The sequence below is a fragment of the Dermacentor variabilis genome, chromosome 10, assembly GCF_050947875.1.
Source record: "Dermacentor variabilis isolate Ectoservices chromosome 10, ASM5094787v1, whole genome shotgun sequence".
In the NCBI taxonomy this organism is placed as follows: Eukaryota; Metazoa; Arthropoda; class Arachnida; order Ixodida; family Ixodidae; genus Dermacentor; species Dermacentor variabilis.
Genome location: NC_134577.1, coordinates 133,284,995 through 133,299,728, shown reverse-complemented (window position 1 = coordinate 133,299,728; position 14,734 = coordinate 133,284,995). Strand labels below are relative to the sequence as shown.

Below are 14,734 nucleotides of genomic sequence, written 5' to 3'. Positions count from 1 at the left end.
GTTTGTAGAGCTTGTGCGGCGGTTGAATTGCCGGTTCCGCATTTCGAGTGTCTTCTCAATGCTGGTGGCCTCGCGAAGGAACTCTTCTACGGTCGTCGGTGGGCTTCGTATCATTGCGCCGAAAAGTTCCTCCTTTACACCACGCATCAGCAGGCGGACTTTCTTCTCCTCGGAATTTCCGGGTCGGCGTGGCGGAACAGGCGGTTCATTTTCTCAGTGAAGATCGAGATCGTCTCATTCGGCAGCTGCGCTCTGGTCTCCGGTAGAGCTTGGGCTCGCTCTTTTCGCACGACGCTTGTAAAGGTTTGCAGAAAGCCGCTTCGGAACAGGTCCCACGTCGTCAAGGTGGCTTCTCGATTCTCGAACCACGTCCTGGCGGCGTCCTCCAATGCGAAATAAACATGTCGCAGCTTGTCCTCGTTTTCCCAGCTGTTAAACGTAGCGACCCTATCATACGTTTCCAGCCAGCTCTCCGGGTCCTCAAATGTGGAACGGCGGGACGTCGGTGGTTCCCTGGGCTGCTGCAGCACGATGGGGGACGCTGGGGCTGCCATTGGAGTTGCCTTGAACACTATCTTCTTGGTCTCAGGCAAAAGTCCGTGCTCCGGGGGCAGCTGTTGAAGACGGCGGCTTGCTCGATGTTCCGGGACGGCGCTGGTGTTGTCTTTGCGGTCCGGGCTTGAATTACGGCTTGTCGGGGGAGTCCGGTACATGAACGTAAAGCGCCTCCACCAGATGTCACGTGGTGGTGACGTTGAATAACACAGTAGCAATACTGCGAACGACAAAACTAGCTTTTATTGGGCGAACCTGTGCCCACAAAACAGGCTACACTTATAGCACAACGATAGCGGCGAACACGCTCGGCGATCGTCGAAAATCTGATCAGCCGGTCAAACGCGTCGGCTTTTATACAGCAGTCATCGAATGTTTCAGGCTAAACGTTGGGACCCGCATGCCTTCTACAAAGTTCTACGCCATTTGTGTCAGGCGATGAAATCAGATAACACAAGGCTCGGCGACAACAGACAGCGGATAGAAACATCGATAACTTTTCAGAAACTTCGGATACATGCAGGCGCGTCCAGCGCTGTGCGATAACATTTGTTAGGCGGCAAAAGGTGTCTCCCGATAAAGACAAGTACACGTGTCAATAGACAGTTTTAGTTACACGTACGTAGAGGGTTTGCGTACGTAGAGCTTCTACGTGTGAGCAGTGCGCATGCGTAGAACGTAGCGGGCGCGCGCGCGTCTCACGGACGTACGTGAGATTCAATTCTTTGCGCGCGTTTCTTGCGCACGTAGACAGCTTCGCGCGGGAGTTCCGCAAGATCACGAACAAGCGATAGCGGGCCGCGCGCGCGCGGACGGCTCGCATCGAAACACGGCGACAGGATTGAATTGGCTGCCGCCGTGTTCACATTTCCCAATAGATGGAGCTACGGGGTCCCTCTTGGCGTGCGTCGCGTACGTGTAGCTAAAGCATTTCAGATGGCGTGCACGTAAGGTACGTAGGCTTCACGTTTGCGTACGTGAAGCCTCTACGCACTCGTAACTAAAACTGTCTAATATTACCCATGTATCTGCTGCGTACCTAACTTTTTTGGTTTCGCAGTCACTCTCTACAGGCATCTTACCATCCGTCTGGAAAGTGGGCAAGGTCGTTCCAGTCTTCAAATCAGGCAACAGAGACCCCTCATTAAGGTATCGTCCTATATCATTACCTAGTGTCCTCTGCAAAATCATGGAACACGCCATATACTCGCATATCATGAAAATTTTAGATTCAATCTGTTTTTTTTTCACCCTTGCCAGCACAGATTTCGAAAAGGCTATTCTTGCGAAACCCAGTTGGCAATGTTCCTTCATGACCTGCATGTTAATCTTGACAGTAACCTTGAGACTGATGCCATATTCCTGGATTTTGCAAAAGCATTTGACACAGTTCCTCATAAACGTTTACTGCTAAAATTGTCCCAGTTGAATTTACACCCCCCCGTACTGAAGTGGATAGAAGCATTCTTCACTAACCGCGCTCAGTTTGTTTTCGTTAATAACCATTATTCTGGCAGACATCAGGCGTCCCCCAGGGATCCGTCTTAGGACCTCTTCTTTTTTTATTTACATTAACGATCTACCAACGCATGTATCATGTAACATTCATATGTTTGCAGATGATTGTGTAATCTACCGCGAAGTAACCAGCACATCTGACCACACATTCATCCAGAACGATCTCAATAGTGTACAAGAATGGTGTAATCGCTGGCTAATGAACCTAAATCCTAACAAATGTAAACTCGTGTCTTTCACTCGCTGCCGTAACCCCCTCACATTTAGTTATTCCACTGCAGATGTTCCAATAGCATCAGTCGAATCATTCAAAAACCTCGATGTCACCCTATCTTGCGATCTGTCCTGGCGCTTGCACACTACTAACATCATCTCAGCTGCTATAGATGACTGGGATTTCTCAGGCGACATCTGCGTCATACACCACAACAAGTAAAAGCACTGGCCTATAAATCATTTGTAAGATCGAAACTTTAGTATGCACCTCCTATCTAGAACCCGCACCAGATTTATATCACAAATGCACTTGAGGCTGTGCAAAATCGTGCTACTAGGTTTATTCAATCCTCATATTCGTACGATATCAGCATTTCACCCATAAAAGCGGAATCTGGCTTGGAAACGCTTTCTTTCCGTCGACAGGTTGCCACCCTCTCTCTCTACCATTCTTTTTTTTTCAGCACCCTAAATCATCCACCGTACATCACGCGCCCTTCATACATATCATCGCGCCAGTAATCCACTTCAAGTTGCACGCGCACGTACCCGGACCACCACTTTTCAAGCATCATTTTTTATTCGAGCATCAAGGGACTGGAACGGCCTTGCACACGCCGTCGCAGCCATCACAAGCCCATCTGCCTTTACCGAAGCTGTTGTTACCCATATCTCAAAATGAACGCCTGTTTCTAATGTTTATTTTATTACCCACCCCTTATGTAATACCCCTCCAATGGTTTTTTTTTAAGTTATAAAGTGAAGATCTCGCTTAAACAATTTGCTTCGCACATCACACATCTCGCGAAAAACAAACAACATACATATATAGATACACAAAACTCTTAAAGAAAGGTTAGCTACATAGTCAAACCTAATTCTTGGGGCAATATAAATTATACAGTTCTCTGCCAGAACAATTAGGTACATAGATGGACGCAGATCTCAGATTATTCAGCAGAGTGGGGAAAGTGTAACGAGTCATTTGGTTACCATAGGTTGAACGCACATGCGACACATGCCAGTATTCCGTGGACCTGGTGTTATAACATGGGATGTTGTGCTCTAATCCAGCCAGAGATGAAACAAGGCTTACTTTCTGTTTGGTTTCTTTTAGGAATCCAAGAGCGAGGCGGTAGTTATACATATCACTGACTTTCATTACCCGAACTTTTAAAATAGGGGCTCAGATGGGGAGTCAAAGGCATATCACTAAATACGCGAACAATTTTAATCAGTTCATGTCCGTATTCTTCTGCTTGCTTTGTTACGTGAGCAATCCGCTTCTGCAGTTTGCGGTTACGTTTCATCTTTTTTCCACCGCTTCAGTAGTCCTCTTCTGGCATCCCAAAGATGCAGGAGGTGAGAGTCTACGGCCGGCGTGTCCATTGTGAGTTGGATGACTTTAGTGCGCTTGTCCGCCGTCTTGACGACTTCGATGAGCCACTCCAATATTTTCGATGTTTTCGTCAATGTCATGCTCTCGGAAGACCTTCCAGTCCGTCAGCCTTGCCGTTGCGGTTCTGCTCGGCTTCTTATGGCGCAGGATTTCAAGCTGAAGGATGTGGTGATCACTGCCGAGATATTCTCCCAGTCGGGTCACTTCGGCCTTGGATATCCCTGTTGTAAAGGTGAGGTCGCGATTTGTAACCCTGGACACAATGTTGCAACGAGTCCCACCGAATAACAGAAGCTGATCTCGAGAGCTATGCTTCTTGTGAGTGGGCGCGCTCGAGTGGCAATCGCAGAGATGAAAACACACGATGTTTTGAACATCAACCATAGTCAACTAAGACGTCGATGACGCAGCTCATGCTCATGAGTGGAGCCTGCAGGAACAAAATCCGCTGTCAAGAACTGGTGCAGTAACAAAACTTGGCAAGCTTGCTAATGATCCCACACAGTCCGTTTGCTCAAACAATACAAGTTTCCATGCGGCATATTCGTGTACATTGCGACTTACTCTTCCCTATGGACTATACCCAACCGAAACAGTTCTTTGCCGATTGTGGATTCGTATACGGCTCCTAAAATCTACAGGTGGAGTCCAAATCCTCGCCCAAGCGATGGCCCGCTCGGGTAACTACACAGATCTTAAAGGAGACACTTTGCTGGCTGCATGCGGCGAAAGTTATTGCTGCAGCCAGAAACACGGCATAATACAGGTTAGAGTTTGGATGACACCTGTCGCTTGTCGAGTCGGAATGGCTGGCGGTGCTGCCTGTGATGACCGCGGCACCTCGGAAACTTTCTAACGCATTTTTAGCTATAGTGCTCTATAAAAACGCATAGAGGCGGCCATTGCCGGCCCAGCAATCGGTAGCTGTGCGAGCCGGCGACCCTGGCGTGTCGGCCTACACAGACGTCATGACATCATCCACACAATGTTTTCTTTTTTCAATCCATGCATATACTTTCTTTCTCGACTTTTCTATCATTTATTTTCTTCTGCCTTAAAAGACGAGAGCAAAGCAAATGTCCGTATTCCGGTTGCCACCTTCCTTTCGGCCCCGAAAATTTATTTCAGGACTTGTAGCGTGAAAAGGACGGCGAAAGCCCAGTCATTGAGCGCCACATTTGATTTGGACAGGCGGGCGCTGTCGGCTTCAAGCGCCGCGGGCGACGCTCTACGACAGGTGCCGCTGCGTACGAAAGCTTTTTTCATCGACAGTTTAGGTCTGAAATTGAGCATTAATACATCAGGCGTGATGGCATTCAATGAAAACAGTGCAAAGACAATATCACTACAGGGCCAGGAAGTATCTCGCGTAAAAGAATATAAATACTTGGGTGCATTGATAAACAAAGGCAACTGATATATGGAAACACCGAAGAAAAGCAATAACACTAAAGGGAAAGAGAAATGCGGCCATAATGAAACACCTAGCGCAATGGGGATACAGTAGGAACGCGGTATGTGGAAACGTGTAACGGTTACAACACTTAAATTTAGAAGTGCGGTTGTTTGCCTGAGGTCAGGTGAACAATCAGGACTACATGGCAACCAAAGGTTAGTGGGAGGCCTCGCATTGGGCGCTCAAGGGAAGAACACAAATGAAGCTGTGCAGGGTGTTAAGGGCTGAACAAGTTTTGAAGTGACGGAAACTCACAGTAAAATTGATTATGAACAACGACTAAACATTTTGGAAGAATGTGAACGGGCTGGTAGGGTGTTCAGATATTTCTAGAGGAAAAACATGGAGGGAAAGGAACTAGGAAGCTTACCAGCAAGTATGCGACAGGTATGGTGGGCAACATGCCAACAAATAACATCAAGCGGAAAGTCAGGTGTGGAGATAATCTCATGGTTGATGGCAATGAACACGAAACCTGCTATGAGTGGTTTCGTGTTCGAAAAAAAAAACGAAATAAGGAAAGACGCAATTTACGATACCTCAAAGGGAAGCTCACTACTTCTCGAAATGAGATCACGAAGGCTTAGAACAAGCACTCAGAAAGCGAGATACAATAAGGAAAAAGGAGTGTGTGCTTGCTGTGGTAACGCTAGGGAAACGACGGAGCATGTTTTATTAGAATGTGAAGATATATGCCCAGCGGTCGATTTAGGCACATCTGGCCTCCTTGAAGACCTTGGGTTCAGCGAGAGCACGGTTAAAGTAAGCATGTCGGAAGTAGAGATTAGTAAAAGGCGATTGGAATATTGCTGGAAGAAAAGTGGGGAAACGACTGACACTGAAGGCGTACAAAAAAAAAGTTCCCAGTAGGGGTTCAGAAGGCTTGGACTATGGAACTTCCTCGTGTTTTTGTTTCCTTTCTTTTTTGTTTAACATAGGTAGGAAATTACGTAATATAGAAACAAGAGCTTGGTGGCGCAACCCACCACCCCGTTCCAAAGGGGACGCTCATATAATCCATCCAATCCATCCAACCATCCATCCATGCATAGATACATTTATTCATTAGCTTATTTGTCAACGCCCCGCGTCAAAAAGGGATACCAATAAATCATCATTATCATCATCAATATGGCTACGGAACAGTATTTGCAATGACAAAGAGGCGAGCCGTGAGAAGACGACGACGACGATTGGACGCTAGCGCGGGCTGTAGCCTCTTGGCCAAGTGCGGCGTATTCTTTTGTAAATATACTTCTATATAGCTTTTCGTCTGTGTCTTCCTACGCAACAATATAATCACTTGTGGGACAGTACGATGAGCGCATGGAACCTCTAGCAACGGCTTCTTGGAAAATAAGTTCCCCGATATGATATCACGATAGACCATGATAGAATATGTGACCGCGACTGAATCAGGACATAGAAAGGAAGAGCATACGCGGAAGAACGTCCATCGATCGAACTGCCAGATGCATCAATGAAAGACTAAAAGAGCATCAATATAACGTCACTAGAGTAATCTCGGGCCGTTTGGGCATTCTCTGCAAACGCACGTTTGAAAGTACTTCCCTTTTGTACAGGACTCGTAGCAGGATTAGCAAGGATGACAGGGGAAATTATGGAAGCCTGTGAAATTGCACAACTAGAGGAAAGGTACGCGAGCAAGCCATCAGTGCTGCTATCTGAAAGAGATACCATTTCTCGGTTTATCGTTGTAACTATGACCATGCCTTAACACGTGCACCACTGAATTTTTTTTTGCTGTCGCAATTGTTACTGCTCGTTCAGTAGATATTTATTGATGCGTGTGATGATGAAATCTATATTTGAAGATAGCACTGTCTCTGCGTATGTGTTTGTTTCTATTTATTTGTACAAACTGCAGTCTGAGACATCCACCCGTTCGTAGCAATTGCTACACAGGAAACCCATACGGGTTCCTCGGAACAAAAGCCTCATAGTTGAAGAAAAATTCGTCCTGATCCGGGACGGGACCAGGACGAATTTTTCTTCAACTATGAGGCTTTTCTTTCGAGGAACCCGTATGGGTTTCCTTTGTAGCAATTGCTACGAACGGGTGGATGTCTTGTTATTTATTATCCTTTTATCCTTTTATCCCTTTATTCATTACTTCTCTCCACCTTGCGGGTTTCCGCAGAACTACTACGTCATACTGCAGTCTATACAGACCAAGCAGGTGGGCGTATTTGTGCAAACACTCATGTAGGACAAGAATAATATGTGCTCTTGTGCTAGACATATGGAACAGACAAAAAAAAGAGAGCAAAGAGAAAAAAAAAGTAACAAGTTGTCCTTTTTGTGTTGCAAATAACGATATTCACACCGTCATGAAAAATGCACTTGGATAGTCAATATCACATCATAGTAACTTCTCATCAAAACAAAATTCACTTGCCTAGGCGATAGTAAAAATAACATGAATAAAAGAGGGGAAAAACAACATTCAATATCATTGTGCAAAATACATGAGTGGTGCCTGCTCAAAATTATCAGCAGAGAAAATTTCTGAGGGTAGATCATTCTACAGAACAACAGTATGAGGAAAGAATTAATTTTTAAACATGTTAGTGCGTGCACGCAAAGGGAGCAAATTGTGAGCGTGACGGTGTCGAGAGGCGCGTGACAGGTAAGGTTGAACGTATGTTCGTCCATTAAATTCAAGCGACTTGTACATCGTGAAAAGAAATTTTAGTCGGGCCACAGTTCTTCGCGCTTCTAAGGTAGGGATATGGTTTTTCGGTCATTAGTTGTGACGGCGAATCAGTGGACCTAAACTTGTTGAAAATGAACCGTACTGCTCGCCTCTGAACCATTTCAAGCTTAAGCTTATCCTTTATTCCGTATGCTAGAAGTTTTAAATTTGAAGGTGCTGTCTTCAGTTTATGACGCAGAAAGCCAAGCTTTCGAGAGGCGGATGCACAAGCGTTCGCAATGTGTTTCGACCACGATAGAGTGTTGGTAATGGTTATGCCTAGATATTTATATTACGAGACTTCCTTTATTTGTGTACAATTGATGCAATATGCAAATGCCATAGGTTGCTTTTTGTTCGTGACACGAAGTAAGACAGTTTTGTCAGAATTTAGGGTCATAGACCAGGTGGTGCACCATTCATTAAGCCTGGCCAAGCTAGTGCTTAACTGAACTTGATCATCATGGCAAGTAATCTCTTTAAAGACAAGACAATCACCTGCGAACAATCTGATGTTAATGTGTGGATGAATTGTGCTAGTTATATCATTAGCCCAGATTAAGAAAAGGATCGGGCCGAGTACGCTTCCTTGAGGTACTCCGGAAGGAACTGGTAATGCAGTAGAAGCATGGCCGTAAACCTTTACGAACTGACTACGCTTTGAAAGGTAGGCTCTTATCCAATTTATGATAAATGTAGGAAGGCCAAGTTTAGTAAGTTTTCCAAGAAGTTTACCATGAGGGACGCGATCAAACGCTTTACTGAAATCAAGGAAGATAAGATCAACTTGTCCGGAAGAATCAAGCCTTAGAGCGATTTCGTGAACAGTAGTTAAAAGTTGAGTAGATGTCGACAGTTTCTTTCGAAAGCCATGTTGAAATAGAGAGAGCAAGTAATTACTTTCAAGAGAATTAGTTATATAATGAGCGATGATGTGTTCTAGTGTTTTACAGCACGTGGATGTCAACGAAATGGGACGATAGTTTTCGATGCTTAGGCGATCACCCTTCTTGTGGACTGCAATGACACGAGCCACACGCCAGTCATCAGGTAAAGTCGCTGTGCCCATACATAAAGAAAAGACAGCTGTTAAGATGTGTGCAACAGGCTCGGCGTAACGGCGAAGAAAAGAATTTGGTATGCCATCCGGTCCCCCAGAAGATTTTTCTTTAACATTAAGCAATAAGGAAAACACGCTTTTAAAAGATATGAAGTCTGACACTTGGCACGCAGAAGAAGGAGCCTCCATAGCTCTATCAGCGCGGTTGAACACAGAATGGAAATATTCATTCATTATGTTGCATATTTCCCGAACATCGGTGATCACAATGTCGCGTTGCTTTATATCTTGAAAATGTGTGTTTCCGTTGTCAAGATATCGCCAAAATTTATCGGGATTGGTTTTTATGTGATTCGGCAAAGTATTCGGAAAATATTTTTGACGGGCAAAGGACAATGCGTCTGAAAGCTGGACTTGCAGGTGGCTAATAACTTCAGGATATTTGTTCCGGCGGTTTTTTTTTTTGGCGCGTTTTAACCTGCATTTTATATGTATAATTTTTCTGTCAATCCATGGGTTTCTTAGTTGTGGTTTAATAAGTTTAGTCGGCACGAAGGCGTCAATAGAGTAGTTAACGCAGGTCAAAAACTCACGCCACAGTGAGGTGACATCAGTTTTTGGTAAGTTGTCGATCAGCTTCCAAAGTTCATTAAGGATAGATTAATCATTGGCATTAATAAAGTCTTTAACATGCCCTCGCTGAGTCGCGCTGGCCCGTTAACATATCTTAATCACGATAGTCTTGGGCTAACATGAGATTCCCACTTGTGCACAATTGTATGAATATCAAGCCTGCGATGCTGAACTTCAAGCCCGAGAACTGAGGCGCCTGCTTTCGAGAATAGGAAGCACCTCACTTAATATTTTTTATTCAAGAATGCCAGCAGCTGGTTGGCGGTCAAGGAAGGCGTGGCACCGCTTTATGAACACGTATTACGTTAACACAAGTCGTCAGTACATCGCATGGTTTTATAATAAAGTAACTACCAGACTAATAATTAACGCGCATGACAATAACAAGTAAGCAAAAGGAGAACCCAGGCGCATCACCAAACCAGCCAAACAAACAACAAAATCACAAACATGAAAATAACTCTTTCAAGTGGCGAAGGCAAATGCAAGCTACTATAGAAGACGAGTCACGGTGGACAAAGAACAATCCTCGCAACGTCCCTTGCGTCACATTTCATGATAAGTTTCATGCCAATTTTGCTCTCGAAAAAAAAAAAAAACGCAGCGATAGGTTGTTTCTTCTCTAAATGGATGCGTTCCTTATTTTTCTTTCTCTAGAAATGGCAAGTAGACCAGGCCACGCGGTCAATATGTAGGCCGAGATGGGAAACACACTCACAAGCATGCGACCACGGTGGGCTTCTCAGATGTGCACTTCCGCTGCCAGCGCTCCACTTTGCCGAGGAGTCGCACCAGGAGGTCTACGGATGGCGGGGCGACATCGCCCTTGCGCCAGCCCTGGAGATGGAACTGCTTCAAAAGCCGGGACTTGGGAGACTGCATCGCACGGCCAAAACAAGGTAAGCTACACGTCTTAGTAGCAAACAGATGTTGGAGTAATGTTCAACTAAAAAGAAAATCGCACAAAATTAAGAATGAAAGAGCCACAATGATCAGAGGAAAAGTAAAAACATCTGCTAAACAGAATAGATCAGCGCAATCATAAGTAAACATATAGAAAATATAAATCACGCAATATAATCTTAAAATGCACCTTTCAACAAATGGTTCTGAGATTAACAGACTTAGCTGGGCTAGTTGGTTGCCGGCTTGATGGAACATGGCTATAACGACGCGTTTTGAGGACAGGGTATAGAAAGAATGCACCCAGAACAGTCGGCGACTGTCCTATGTCCATTTTTGTGTCTCCTGTCAACATAACTCGCCGTTATAACCATGGTTCGGAGATGTCACTGGAACTAAGGGTATTTTGTACAAGCGTCCATCCTAAGTAAAATCATAAGCCAACAAACACTGACACCAAGGACAACATACGGGAGTGGTTAATAAATGAAATAATGAAACGCATGCGGAGGTTGTGGGATCGTTCCCTACCTGCGGCAAGTTGTTTTTTTCATCCACTTTCATTTTAGATTAATTGATCGTTTCTTTTTTTCATTTATTAAGCACAAGTAATTTCCCCTATGTTTCCTCGGTCTCAGTGTTTGTTGGCATCTTATGATATGACTTATAAAAATCGGGCCCCTTGGTTAACCCCGTATTTTATCGCACATACTAAGTAATCGGTAGATTTTCATTCCATTTATGGGTTGTCAGCTTGCTTTTTAAATTAAAGATTCATTTCTACTGAGATACTTGTTCTGAAATACTTGTGCTCTTTCAACATTTTGCTGCAGCATGTTTTCAATATTTTTGGTTGCTGCTTATGACGGGTACCGTTTTCAAATTAATTTGGGACGCACAGTATAGATACATTCAGCAGTCTCAGCAGATGTGGCTTAACGCATCAGTTTGCCTGACTGGGCTGCATACTAACATTGTGTCCGACGAAGGTTGAAAAGTGTGTACTAAATACAAAATACAAAAAGGTATAGAAAATACATTAGCAGACACAGGCAAGAAAGAGCATATGCGGAAGAACGTATTTTGATTAAACTGCCACATGCATCAATGAGAGAATAAAAGAGCATCAATATAACGTCATTTGAGTAATCTCGGGCCATTAGGGCATTCTCTGCAAACACACGCTAGAAAGTACTTCAGTTTTATGTCTGAAAAATATAAAATACAGTTATTACAAATAATATCAACACTTAAGAAAAGTGCGCTCTCCTGCGCACAAAACAAGAGATAAATAACTGATGTGGTCAGAATTTGGTTCTTACTTGTATGACGTGTGCTTCTATTTTGGTATTTACTATGTATAAAATCTCATTTCATTTGTCTAATGTTACTCTAGTACACTGTAGGAAAATAAAAATAACAAATGGACACGTTAGGTATTTTACCAGAAACTGTCATGCAAAAAAGAAGCGAGGCATGCAGACAGGACACAAGAGTAGAGAAGTGGACAACACGAACTACTCTTGTGTCCTGTCTGCACGCCTCACTTCTTTTTTGCATAATGAATCCTTACCAACTAGCTCAGCTTTCTGTCGTTCTAAAATGTCATGCAGCAGTGCACAACCCTATTGCAAAAGTCAGCGTCTTCCAGTGCCTTCCAGTGTGAAACCAGAGCGTTTTTTGACACTGGATCGCACTGGGTACGCTGGCGCTCGCTGGGACTAACTGGGACACCAGTGAGAATGATGGATAAGAGCTGGGTCATACTAGACGAGACGCTGGTTCCACTGCCATGACGCTGGGGCGCACTGGTTTGCGCTCTACAGGTGCTGGTTCTCGCTGCAGTTCGCCGGTTCGCACTGGAAACTGCGCTGGTTGTGTTTGCGCCACACTGGTTCCAGTAGGCAAGGACGAGCGCTGCTGAATATTAAACGTTTTATAGAATTTCATGGCTTGATACTAGTCTCTTTTGCTAAATAACGCTATATCTTGGGGTGGTAAAACTCCATTTCGTGTCGCAGCTTGGAATATAAGTGCGTGAAGTGCCCTGTTTATTCAGTCACATTTGACACTGAATATCACTTTCGTTCTTTTGCATTTCCCCTTTGACTGGGCGGATAGGTAAATTCTTGAACGAAACCACGTAAGCGCAGAGGACGCCGCGTTTTTTTTTTTTTTTTTGCAGTTCGCACGTAACATACGAATGGGAGTTGTCGCCGTTATAGGAGTGTTATGGAGTGGACATGAAATCCAGAAGTCGTTCAGACGCATTTGAACGGGCCCCAAGTTCGAAGCCTACCGGCGCGCTGATTGATATTGTTGTACCAATAAGAAAGCTGAGGCGATTCGTGCACTTCCACTTTCTCTGTTGTACTATAAGAAGTTCTGAGGCTCGAATACACACATTTAACCTTTCGCCAGGTATTCGCGCCGAGATCGGTCCCCACCGAAGCTTAGGCCTAGCGTATCCGCCGAGTCCGTGTGCACGCTATCGGCGCGTCTAGGCTCAGGAATCAAGCCTAACAAGGATTAATCACTCTATATTTCAACTTTCGAATTGGTGTTCTTAAATAAACAATTTTTTTCATGTCTACAGTGCCAGCACAAGAAGCGACGAGCACCGATGTGACATGTCATACACACAGGTATATGTGCTGTCACCGAAGGCTCCAAGAAGTAGCCTACGCTTCTCTGACAAATATATGTGCCTAGACAGACGTGTTGACTCAAAGGCATCACAGAACTAAGAAAACGTTGCATATCCCTCGCGTGAAGACCAAGAAACAGGTACCAAAACCAGCAGTAATAGCCGACACAGCTTTCCGTGTCGGCGGTTCATTTAGGACATTTTTCGAAGTTAAAATACCAATTGCAAGTAAAAATTATGTGGTGGCACTTCCGAACACGCTACTGAATACGGACAGCAAATTTTTCTTTTTGGTACAGGCGTGAGTTTTAGTTGCTGGGCGACAGCGCATCTACCACGTCTGTGCGAGACGTATCTGTGAAACTAAAACTTCTCGATCTTGACATGGCAAATTATCCGCGTATGTTCAGTTGCTGTTAAAACTTGGTTAAATTCAAGGGGTTGCTTTGTGCCGTGGTCAACAAACTGTCGACTCCGTCCATGTGCCCAAACCATAAATCACTGTTTCACAGAGTGCAGGAATGCTGTATTTTTTTTTGGACAATCTCAAACGGCCGCTTAAAAAGGACATTGACATCACTCCATATTCAATTAGGTTTCTACCCTTTCAGGTTACGGGTGGTCCTCCCTATGACATGTTCATAGTGCTTGGTTTATACAGCCTATGGAAATGTAGACTGTGTGATCGCCATGCCGAAACCCGCGATCTACAAAATAACTATTTCGCGAAAGTGCTGCTTATGTAAGAAGTGTGTACACTGCGCAGGAACCTCCGCCAGATTGGATGACTTGTTGGATGCATGTGTGCGTTTGCCTGAGTTTTAAGTTTGTAGTGGTGTCCACTTTGCAATATACATTCCAGCTTTGTTTTCCATCTAAGAAAAAAAAAGCTGGCGTGGCGTAGCGGTAAAGTACCGCGTTTGGGATCTGTAGGTCCCACGATCGAACCCTAGTCAAAACATTTCAAGCTCTTTGTTGCATTCTGTATTAATATATATATATATATATATATATATATATATATATATATATATATATATATATACATATATATATGGTGTCCAGGCACCACGTATTTAACGCGTTAGAGCTGTTTTTCGCACCAGTAGCCAGCTCCTTCCAGCACGCCGCGCGTGCCCAGCGCCCGATAATCCAGCGCGCTGCACTGGACTCTGGGTTTTGCAATAGGGAAGGCCAGAAGGACCTATAGTCGGCGTTGCTCGTGGCGAAGCACAATGCTTGTATACAAGTTAGCAGACGTTAAGATGACACAGGCGAAAGATGGTGAACAGCGCGTCTAGTCCGTCTCCTCCACATCCACGCAGTTTTAGCCAAATAAATAAGACACGGACGAAGAACAGAAGCGCACGTTCACTAGTTAGGTGTCCGCGAACTTCGGAGACACAACCTCCGCTATGAATTTATTTATTTATTTACAAATACCGCTATCTCATTTTAGAGACATAGCAGAGGTGGGTTACATAACTTATGAACATAACATGTCAACCAACGTGGTTTAGGCAGCCCTTTCTGAAACTGATTAGTCGGCAATGAACGCAGAGAACCATCTAAGTTACTCCATAATTCAACAGTGTGTGGAAAAAAAGAAAACTTGTAGCAATCTATTTTTG

General features: G+C 44.4%; 1 protein-coding gene across 4 annotated transcripts in view; it reads right to left on the bottom strand.

The window, feature by feature from the left end:
* LOC142560968 (receptor-type tyrosine-protein phosphatase kappa-like) overlaps nucleotides 1-14,734 on the bottom strand; it is a 586,354-nt gene that overhangs the window by 31,994 nt on the left and 539,626 nt on the right. For all 4 annotated transcript variants that reach the window (XM_075673412.1, XM_075673413.1, XM_075673411.1 and 1 more), the window contains one exon: nucleotides 10,272-10,429. In XM_075673412.1, coding sequence (XP_075529527.1) covers nucleotides 10,272-10,429 — 158 coding nt within the window. The remainder of the gene's footprint in view (nucleotides 1-10,271; nucleotides 10,430-14,734) is intronic.